We start from the raw sequence: 11,914 nt of genomic DNA on the forward strand, positions 1-11,914 counted from the left end.
TTTGGGGAGTGTTCATGTCAGTATTTGTGAGATTTTGTATTGTATTAAATTATTATATTTTCAAATTTAAGAGAAATTGTGGTTTATCGAAATTATTGGTTTGCCTAGTATAGAGATAGGCGCCATCACGATGGGTTGGGATTTTGGGTCGTGACACATAGCATGGTTTGAAGAGCAGATAAAATGTGCTCTTCACCATAGTGAAAATGCTGAGAATGAAAATTATAACGAAATAGTTTTTTGAAGAGCCAAACTCATGTGCTATAATAAAATTGCATTCTAGATCTTTTCCTTAGGCCATATATGCCTTGATAACTCTTGTGATTCTTGAAATTCTCTTTTACTTTTTTTATATGACTACAATATTACTCAGATAAACCTTTAAATTAGAGAAAGGTTGTGAAAAAGATGCAATTTCATGAGATATAAAAAGTTTGTCGATGGCTAACCTGTCTGCGAGTATTACTCGGAGCACTTTCAATATTATCAGAAAGAGGCTTAGATTACAAAAAGATATGATGCAAAAATAATTACGATCAGAGTTTGCAACGTACTTGTCCGATCAGGTGCTTGACTTTGAAATTTAGTACTTGGCGGATCAGATGCTTAGCTTTGAAATTTAATTCCCTTTGCGATATAACAGATACGTTGAATCTTGTAGCCCCTGCAATACACCCAAGGGAACACAAATAACAATTGCATAAGAGTATGAAGAAGAAATTAAAGAAAAAAAAATAGTACGTACTTAGTGCAAAGCCATAAACCTGGTCTTCAAATATAAGAACAAATTCATCAAGCTTTTGCCTCTTGCGCTGTGCTATAATGTAACGTCCATACATGTAAGTAAATTCTAGGAGTAATAAAGAAGCTAACGGTAGAAACTTATGGAAGAAATTAATAGAGGGTCTTTATATAATTTTAAGCAATATCTTAAGGTGAAAATAAGAGAAAAATGCCAAAAATTTGACAAAAAAGATAAATATCAATACTAGCTTAGCTTAAGAGATATGCCATTCATTGGCCCTTGGCCCTCTTTTATATATAGAGAGAGAGATTAGTAGAAATCTAAAAGAAGTTGACATCCCTTTAATGTGCGAGAATGATGCAATTTCATCCCAAAAATATCTCCAAAAAATTAGGACTTCAATTTTATCTCCTTAAATTTATGGCCATTATCTCCTAATCACATTCATTGCTAACATATCATTCCCCTCCCGCCATAAATCATGTTTAATTTCCCCTATATTCTTTTCCAAATCAGCCTCATAATAAAGTGTACAATATATATTAAGTATATTGTACATATATATCCGTCTATTATATGTTTATATATGCACCCATATATTCTATTTTCACACCCAAACTCGACACTCAATTATTTTACCTAACCCAAGTAAATGTTAATCAAGTTGCAAATAAAGTGCATACCATTTTTATACCTAAAAATATATGGTATATTTTGTTTATTTTGTTGTGTTTAGGTATAAGAAGTTTTTGTACTTTGTCTTCAAGATACATGGTATATTCTTTTTTTTTATTGTGTTTAGGTATAAAAGTTATATGTATTTTTTCTTAAAATACGTGGTATATTATATTTATTTAATTGTTCTTGGTTTAATAATGGTATGCTAATATTTTACTTTTATTTGTTATGTAATGTATTTGGTATAATATTGGTATAATCATATTCTCATGCAAAATACTTTGAATAATATTGTTATAGTAATGGAATGTAAATTGATTTAGATTGTGTATGGGAGAATAATAAAAAATGTGACTTTTTCTGAGATTCAAAGAAAATGACAAGAATAGATTAATGATGAGAGAGAATGTTGTGATAAATTAATGTGGTTCAATAATCCCTTTAATTGTGGTTAGTGTTTACGTTTAAAAAATTAGATGTCAGGTAAAGAATCTTTAAAAAGGTTATAATCGTAAATGAATGCGCTATTTTTAAAATAAAGCCAAAGTAATGTTATTTATATAAATTTATATAAATATTCTTTAAAAAGAGACTAACAGTGTTAAAATCCCAAATAATAGAGATTTTTATCATTTAATATTATGGACTCTATGATTGGGTAAGCATTACCTAACTATAGGTGGTGGCCCAAAAAAGCCCAAAATTATCGAAAAGAACATTCGACTCATCCTAGAAAGCGACCACTTGTCTCCTATGCTAAATCTTCTGTTCCTTTGTCCTACGCGTCACACTTTTCATGGCTCCCTCTCCCTATTATTTTGCTCCCTTAACTTAATTAACTCCCCAGCTTCTTCTCCTCCTCCTTTCTTACCATTTCTCTCTTCAAAATTCACCCCAAAAAAAGAAAAAAAAGAGTAGCAAACCAGCTAGAAATTTCTCTTTCTTTTGCTTTATAACATCCTCAGTTGACAATTTTTGTCTCAGCTAAATTTCTAGGAATTTTCCTTTGAATTTTCCAAGTTTGGTTAATAGAATTCAAAATCTTGGAAGACCCAAATTTTGGTTTTTTCTTCGCCAGTCACTTTCTCGTAGAATTAAGCTTTTTCAAGAATTGGAAAAAAAATGGAAGCTTTGAATCGTTTTTACTGTAGGAAAAGGTCCAGGTTTCGTGGAATTTTCAATGGACTTTGTTTGTCGGTTTTGGTTCTTTTCTTTTTCCATAGACAAAATGTTCTTCAAATTCCACTTTCTAAGAAATCTTATTCCTTTATAAGGAGCTTCAAAATTACTACTGTTAGAAGAGAAATTGTTGAAATTCAAGATGTTGGGGTGTCAACTAGTAATCTCAAATTCTGTGCAGGGTTGTATAAACATAAGGGTTATAGTACTAAATGTGAGTATTTAAAGGCTAATCCTCAATGTAATTCAGGGGGTTTCTTTAATTATCTTATGTTCTTTTACTGTGACTGTGAAAGTTTTAGTTTTTTAGGGTATGTGACACTTGCCATTTGGTTGATTGGTTTGTTCTATTTGTTGGGAAATACAGCTGCTGATTACTTTTGTTGTTGTCTTGAAAAGTTGTCTAATTTGTTAAAACTGCCACCAACTGTAGCTGGGGTTACTCTTCTCCCTTTAGGAAATGGAGCACCTGATGTTTTTGCGAGTATTGCTGCTTTTATGGGCAGTGATTCTGGGGAAGTGGGGTTGAATAGTGTTCTTGGTGGAGCTGTTTTTGTTACTTGTGTTGTAGTTGGTACTGTCTCCTTATGTGTTGCTGAGCAATGTATTAGGATTGATAAGAAATGTTTTATTAGGGATGTGTGTTTCTTTATTATAGCTCTCGTTTCGCTTCTAGCTCTTTTGATTATAGGCAAGGTGACTGTTTTAGGTGCTGTTGCCTTTGTCTCTATTTATTTGGTGTATGCTGTTTTTGTTGCTGTAACTGAGATGTTGAGGAATCGTCGTGGTGGTAATAGTAGCAGTAGTAGTTTGAAGTTGGATTCGGTTGCTCCATTGTTACCGGTTACAGCAAGTATGTTGTCTAGTAGTGTAGATGGAGAGCACGATTCTTTACGTGTGCCTCTTATTAAGTCGGAATCTGTAGATGGATTGGTGCAACTACAGGGTCAGATGCCACATTGGATGTGGTTTTCGAATGTGGCGATTTTCTCTGATGAAGTTGTGAAGGAGAATCGCGGAGAAAGTCCAATGGCTTTGTGGGGTTGGAATGAACAGGACGATGTGAATTATCAGTCGTCTTCCTTTTCGTGTTCCAAGTTGTTTTCACTGCTAGAAATACCATTGACACTTCCAAGAAGGTTAACAATTCCCATTGTTGATGAGGAAAGATGGTCAAAAGTATATGCTGTTTCCAGTGCTACGTTGGCGCCCCTGCTTTTAGCATTCCTTTGGAACACTCAGGACGATTTGCGCTACCCTACTAGCGTTGCATATGTTCTTGGTGCTGTAGTTGGTGGTACACTTGGAGGTATTGCATTCGTCTACACGAATGTTGATCATCCACCTAGGAGATGTTTATTTCCATGGCTTTTCGGAGGTTTCTTTATGAGTATCATTTGGTTTTACATCGTGGCAAACGAGCTAGTGGCGTTGCTAGTGGCATTTGGTGTTATCTTTGGTGTCAATCCATCGATTCTAGCGTTAACTGTATTGGCATGGGGCAACTCAATGGGCGACTTAATGTCAAATGTCGCGATAGCAGTGAATAGTGCAGATGGTGTGCAGATTGCTATGTCGGGTTGTTACGCCGGGCCTATGTTCAACACACTTATTGGTTTAGGCATCTCAATGCTCCTTGGAACTTTGTCTAAGAAGCCACAATCTTATATGTTTCCAAGAGATGATAGCTTGTATTACACAATGGGATTTCTAATGTTGGCATTGGTTTGGGCACTCGTCGTGCTACCACGAAACGATATGCGCCCGAGCAAGTTGTTAGGGTTGGGACTTATGACTATTTATGTAGTTTTTCTATCAAGTAGAGCTATGCTAGCCATGGGAGATGGTTCATTTAATGATGTACACTAAAAAATTTTTAAGTAGAAAGTTCCATAGTAACTCATCTTTTTTTGGGCAGAGCTATGGGAACTATTCCATAGTTTTTGCAATTGCATGTAAAAGCTCTTTTTGACAGTGTAGAAATTGTCTTAGTGTAATGTTGCAACGCAAATTTGAAAGATGTCTTATGTATATATTATATAATGCCAGAAAAATAGTACTGTACTTAGTTATCACATTTCATTTTGCAGAAGCAAAGCAGTTCAATCTTGTTTTGCCATTTGTTCCTTTTTATATTAGTTATTTAGCAAATAACCCTCATTTTACTGATGGACCTTTTGTACCACAATCTAATATTTTATGAGCAAACATTACTACCGCGTCTAATGTTGTCTGTAAGGGATGATTTCTTGAGGGTTATATTTACACAACTTTTGAAAGTAGGGACAAAGTCTAAAGAATAACCTAAAAAGAGATATTTGCATAAATCGTCCGTCCATGTTCTTACTGCCCTGCTTCTTTTTCCCATAGTTACTTTTAAGACTATTATTTAAAATATATTCAGAATTTATAATATATTTAAAAACTAGCCAGTTAGTTCAAAATTAAATATCTTGAATTTTTGAGCTGCTAATTTGATATTCAGCACTTAGGGTGTGTTTGGTATAACGAAAAATATTTTCCGTGAAAAATATTTTCTTGGAAAACAAGTAATAATCTTACTCATTTTCCGGTGTTTGGTACGCAAATTAAGGGAAATAACTTCTCAAGAGTATTCATAAATAATTTAAATACAATAAACATGAAACCATAAACTTTCGAACCAACAAGCTTCCGAACCCACAAATTTCATAAACTTCTGAACCGCTAAACTTTCGAACCCGTAAATTCTATAATTTCTAAATCCGCAAACTTCCAAACACATAAACCTCCGAACTCATAACTTTAGAACTCGTAAAATTTCGAACCAGTAAACTGAAAAAAAAAAACAAATATGAAAATTTATAATAATTTGCGGGGGTTGGGGGGGGGGGGGTGATGACGGAAAAGAAAAAAAAACTGAAATCTGAAAATTAAAAAAAAAGCCTTTTTGGAGAGAGGGGGCAGGAGAGGTGGGGTAGGGGAGAGAAGAGGGAGGGGGTTGGGGTTAGATGTGAGGGTAGGTTGAGTTTTTGTAAAATATTTTCTTAACTTTTTCTAGGTAAGTCATTTTCCTCCAATTTCAGGAAAAGGTGATATCTAAGAAAATATTTTCCAAACTATTTTGTGCAACCAAACAGTGGAAAAAGGGAATTTTCGAAAAATGTTTTCGGTCATACCAAACACACCCTTAGTATCCTAAATTTATAAGTTAGCTAATTTAAAATTCAGGACTAAGTGTCATGAATTTTTGAACTGCCAATTTTAAATTAAAGGCATAAGATTCGAATTTTTGAACACAATTTTCGAACTTTTCAACACAATGTCATGAAGTTCAAACTTTAGAACGTCAGTATCCTGAAATTTGGATTAATTAACTAATCTGTAAATATATTATAAACTATGGATATATTTTCATTTCCACCCGTATCAATTGCTGAAGTCCAATGACCATGTACAGACTTAAATTGGGCTGACCCAAATATGAACTAGTTAAATCGAACACAGAGACCATGACATGTTAAATAAAATGTCGCAATTCAATAACTTTTATCACCTTTTTTTTTTTGTAATATTCTTCAAAAGATTTTGACATAAATATAATAGCAATGTAACACCTCTTTTTACCGTACAAAAGCAGTTTAATTTATTGCACCAGATTACTTATCTAATTTTATAATTAGTCTCCGTTTATTATATGATTGATGTAATAACTATTAAGGTAACCTGATAATATAAAATTTATTACAACATTTTATTAAACACGTCGGTAAATCATGTATTTCGTGACACATGATATTTAGTTCTGAAGTCACCAACAAAACAAATCAAAAAAGAAGTCATTGTGTGACTCTTGGTTAAGACTTGGGTGTTACCCATAAAACGGTACACTTGAATTTATACGTGATTTCTAGATAAGTGAATTAATTTGATCCTAAAATAATGAAATAATTAAAGAAATGCGCAATACTTAGCCTTGAAGTGAAGGTAAAATCACGAAAAACAGTAATTCCGGGAGCAGAATTTTCGGGTAAAACAGTGATGAAAATAAGGAAAAAGAAAGTAAAGTTATGTAAAGCTTTTGATTGATTATAGCGTAAATTTGCCAGAAAAGTCATGTTCTCTACAACGATAACAGAGCTCACTATTTATAGCTACGCCTAGGGAACAAGGTCATAGGATCGTGCCCTTCTTTAATGTCAATTATGAGGGCCATTGATGAAGGTGTAACGGTGAGCATAAATGACAAAAATTCTCTGTAACGGGGCAGCACACTAAATGTTATGTAATATCCTCCATTAAATGCTACCGGTTGGAGGGTATTTGTTGTATCTTTACGAGTGTTGTTCTTTTCGGCGACAAACGGGTTAACTGCCTTCGGTTCTAACTATCCCTCGCCTTTAATTCCACGTATCATTCTCTCAAGCGGCCACGTATCATGACGTATTTTACCGTATACATTGGAAGCATCGTATTTACACTAAATCAATGTATTTTATCACAGTTAAATAATAAGTGAGGTGAAATATATATTAATTAACAATAGTTAGATGATAAAAGAAGGAAAATCTTGGAGCAACGGTAAAGTTGCCTTCGTGTGACTTATAGGTTACAGGTTCGAACCGTGAAAATAGTCACTAATGTTTGCATTAGGGTAGGTTGTCTACACCACACCTCTTGAGGTACGGCCCTTCTCTGAACTCTATGTGAACGGGGGATAATTGTACACCAGACTGTCCTTTAATTAGATGATAAAAGAGTATGCGGAAGTTATTATTGGTTTGACATAAACTTTGTGTTTTACCATATTGAAAAGAAAAACCCATGTATTTCGTGGAAATCTATTAGAATTGGGTGGTGTTCCTAGAAAAGGCTTGAACGGAGAGAGTGGACAAGTAAATTGAGTACAACTTCTATTAAAGGAAACACAATCGATATAAGAACCTAAAAAAATGAAATAAAAGGTAACAAGCAAAACTAGGACAAAGAAAATATACGGAGTTTTTCTGAGATGTTGCAATTGCATGTAAAAGCTCTTTTTGACAGTGTAGAAATTGTCATAGTACAATGTTGCAACACAAATTTGAAAGAAGTCTTGTGTATATAATGCCAGAAAATAGTATTGAATTTAGTTATCACTTATCACATTTCATTTTGCAGAAGCAAAGCAGTTCAATCTTAAAGAGGCATTTGCATAAATCGTTTGGGCTTTTTACACTTTGCCGGCAACTATTTATATTTGGTAGTCGAAAGAGGGTATCAAATTTGTATAATTTTTATATATAACATAAATGTATATTGTTTTGACTATTAGAGCGGCACTATAGTGTCATTTTCCCTTTCTTTTTTTCCCATTGTTCAGTATCAATGCTCCCAATGACCGTGTACAGACTTAAATTGGGCTGACCCAAATAAGAACAGACAAGTTACATATTTGGCCGGCCGGCCCAAATAATTACATTTACTAGTCAATATACAAAAAATACATATTAATTATGCATAAATCATATATATTTTTTGTATATTATATTTATCGGCTATTATTTTTTAGAGCAGCTATACTGTATAGTTTTGCCAATAAGAACTAGTTAAATCCAACACACAGACCACGGCATGTTAAATAAAATGTCGCAATTCATTAACTTAGATCCCAATTTTTTTTTTTTTAATATTCTTCAAAAGATTTTGACATAAATATAATAACAATGTAACACTTCTTTTTACGGTACAAAAGCAGTTTAATTTATTGCACCAAATTAGTTATCTTATTTTACAATTAGTCTCCACTTATTATATGATTGTTGTAATAAAAACTAGTATTAGTACTCGCGCGATACACCAAATAACCACGTGAAAATATAAAATTTTGTTACTACATTTTATTAAACACGTCGCTAATTAAGTATTTTGTAACACATGATTTTTAGTTCTGAAGTCACCAAGAAAACAAAGCAAAAAAGAAATCATTATGTGACATTCTTGGTTAGGACTTGCGAACACCCTATTTACACTAAATCGATGTATTTTATCACGGTTAAGTAATAAATGAGGTGAAAAGGCATATTAATTAACAATAGTTAGATGATAAAAAGAAGAAAAATCTTGAATCAACGATAAAATTGTCTCTGAATGACCTAAAAGTCACGAGTTCAAACCGTGAAAACAGTCATTAATGTTTTCATTAGAGTAAATTGTCTACATTGAAATTATTATTGATTTGACATAAATATTGTGTGCGCTTAAATTTTAATGGCATTTGAAGGGGTGTTTTTACCATATTGAATAGAAAAACCCATGTATTTCGTGGAAATCTATTACTACAATTGGGTGGTGTTCCTAGAAAATTAAATAAAGACTAATAAAAGGCTTGAACGTAGAGAGTGGACAAGTAAATTGAGTACAACTTCTATTAAAGGAAACATAATCAATATAAGAACCTAAAAATGAAATAAAAGCTAACAAGCAAAATTAGGAAAAAGAAAATATACGAAGTAAACCAAAAAGGAAAGAAAAATATTCTTACTCAAAACGTATTAGTACTACAATTTAGACTACATACATACAAAGAACAAAAAATGGTAAGTATAAAATACCTTAAAAGGAGATTGAAGCCTTCTTCTTTGATTTAACTCGGCGACTAATTTGGTATTCCTTCTTCAATTTCTCTCTTTCTTGCTGTTTTTAGCTCTGTTCTATCCTCATTTTTTTTAATTATTATTTATTTTGTAGTAAGAAATTCGTCCAATTACTTTAGCAATTATTCCTGAAATTGGGTTTAATTAATTCAAGCAGTTGTATTAATTATTGGTGTTCTTGTTTATTTATTTTTATTTTTTCTGGCATTTGGGTTACTAAACTTTTGCATACTTTTCTTTTAGGCTGACTATCTCAGCCACATTGGTGTTTCAGAAACAAAGGGTTTAATTTTGAAGATTTAAAGTTAATTACAAAGAGGTAATTGTTAATTTCTTGGCTTTAATTTACTGAACAATTATTCTGTACCAGACAAACATATATACTTTTAAAACAGACAAAGTTTCTTGATTTTGATGTTTTATGTTTGCAAATACTTATGAGTTTCTTATTATTGTTCTGTCACATAAAGACAATTAACTGAAATTTCTTCAAGAAGATGTATAGATGCTTTCAATTTTGAAGAATTAACTTAAATAGCAGTCGATCCAAGCACTTAAACTTAAAATAGTAAGTATATGTATAATCCATGTATAAGACCGACTATTTGTATAAAGATTTTCTTGCTCTTGAACCTTAGGCTCTATTATATTTAATTATATTTTTTTCATCTTAGATATTCCTTCTTTTCTAATTTATGTGATGCACTTCGAATTTTGAGAGACAATATTTATTTTTAGCATGTAAATGAGTGCTCCTTTTGGTCCACAATATTTATTTTTCGTAGATATCAAGAAGAAATTAACTTAGTTTTTTCAAAGTTAGTTCTTGGAGTAAATTATGGTTAATATGGTCAATTTTATTGTTAATTAATGCTAAAACATGAATTTCTTAATACATGTGAAAACAATCAAAAAATCAATTAAAGTGGACCGAATGAAGTAATTAATTGTTCTTGCCCAAAGGTTTCTTTCTTAAGGAAAACAATGGTATACCTTCATATAAGACCAATTTAATTATCTGTGGTAGTAGGAAAATTTATTAAAACTCTATACATTACTTTAAATATAGAATATGCTACTTTAACTTAGCCATTTTCTTTTTTATTACCCAAAATCACAAATTTTCCTGAACTTCTTGTGAATTCAACAGATGAGCCGAAGAAAAATTGGCATGGAACTGATTAAAAACGAAAGATCTCGAAATTCGACGTATCAAAAGAGAAAAAAAAGTTTGGAGAAAAAGTCGAATGAATTATCAATTTTATGTCAAGTCAAGCTATGCATGATTGTATACGGTCCAAAAGATAGCGAACCAACAATCTGGCCCGATAAAGATACAGTTCTGAGCTTAATCTACTCGTACAGAGCCCGATCGGACGATGATAAGAGATTGAGAACTCATGATTTATCCTTTTACTTCAGAGACTTAACGAGAAAAGTCGAGATCGAGTCTTCAAAATTACGCAAAAGAAATTTTGAGGCTAAGTATCCAACTTGGGATCAACACTACGATAGTTTATCTTCTGATCAACTCAAACAACTTTCTGCCTTATTGGGTGCGAAAATAGAGTTTATGAAGCAAAGGTATTGTTAAATACTCTCTCGGTCCCAATTTATGCGACGTTGTTCGAAATTTACTTAGTTTTGACTATGAATTCGGACATAAAATTTACTTAGAAGTATGCAGGAGTTCTATTTGGGGTCTTTACAGAAATAGCCGGTCATATTCATTATTTACTTTTCTAGCCATATATATAGATTATAACAATCATACACATATATTACATAAATTATGTATAGATATTATACCTCCGCCGACTATGTTTAATTTAAGTGATTGGGTGGATGACTATTTGGGTTAATTTTTCTATTTAAAGATAGTGATTACTCGCGCTTCAAAGACATCTTACAATTATATCTTTCTACTATTTTTCTAACAGGTTGGAACTCTTGAAAGGAACGCAGACAATATCATTAGAAGACATGCATGCAATGAGTTTTCTTGGAAAGCAAGTAACTCAGCCAAATACTCAATGTGTAATGCAGAGTTTGGTTAGAATAAGTAGTTTGCAACTTGAAATTATTGAGCAGCAACAACAACAATTGGTGCCACCGTTGAATTTCCCGGAGACAGAAATTATGCCATTTGGGCAACATCAGATTATACAACGAGATAATCATCAAAGTTCGGGAATCTCAACTGGAATACCTCACTGCACCGGTACCGGTTATGAGCCACATTTAGCGAAGAAATGCTAGTGGAAATGTTATCGAAAGTCAACGATGTGTCACAGGGATTTGGCCCGAGATAATAATATGTTGTTTAGCAATAATGTTGATCAACAACCTCAACCATTGTGTTATTTTGTTCCAATGGCGACACCTAATAACTACTTTCATCAGTATCATCCTATGTTGCCAAATGCTGCAACTTCTTATCAAATGCATACTTCTGAGACGGAAGAGTATTATGAAGTGGGAGATTTTCAACTACCAAATTTGAATAAGTAATGAAGCTATGTTCGTTTTGTTTCCTCCTCCGTTTTCTCGAGAGACGACGACGACGACAACAACAACAACATATCAAGTGGAGTCTGGGGAGGGTAGCGAGTACACTGACTTACTACTACCTTGTCCAGAAAAAAATGTTGTGTTCGATAGAGTTTCTTGTAAGAGTGAGTGGATAATTAATCCGTTT

At 32.8% G+C, this 11,914-nt stretch overlaps 1 protein-coding gene across 1 annotated transcript; it reads left to right on the forward strand.

Annotated features, from left to right (window-relative positions):
- The first annotated feature begins 2,211 nt into the window (after positions 1-2,211).
- Positions 2,212-4,613, forward strand: LOC107759900 (cation/calcium exchanger 3-like). The gene has a single exon (XM_016577905.2). The coding sequence runs from the start codon at positions 2,546-2,548 to the stop codon at positions 4,469-4,471; it is 1,926 nt and encodes a 641-aa protein (XP_016433391.2). The 5' UTR covers positions 2,212-2,545; the 3' UTR covers positions 4,472-4,613.
- Positions 4,614-11,914: the final 7,301 nt, after the last annotated feature.

Source organism: Nicotiana tabacum, chromosome 2 (assembly GCF_000715075.1).
Source record: "Nicotiana tabacum cultivar K326 chromosome 2, ASM71507v2, whole genome shotgun sequence".
Taxonomy (NCBI): domain Eukaryota; kingdom Viridiplantae; phylum Streptophyta; class Magnoliopsida; order Solanales; family Solanaceae; genus Nicotiana; species Nicotiana tabacum.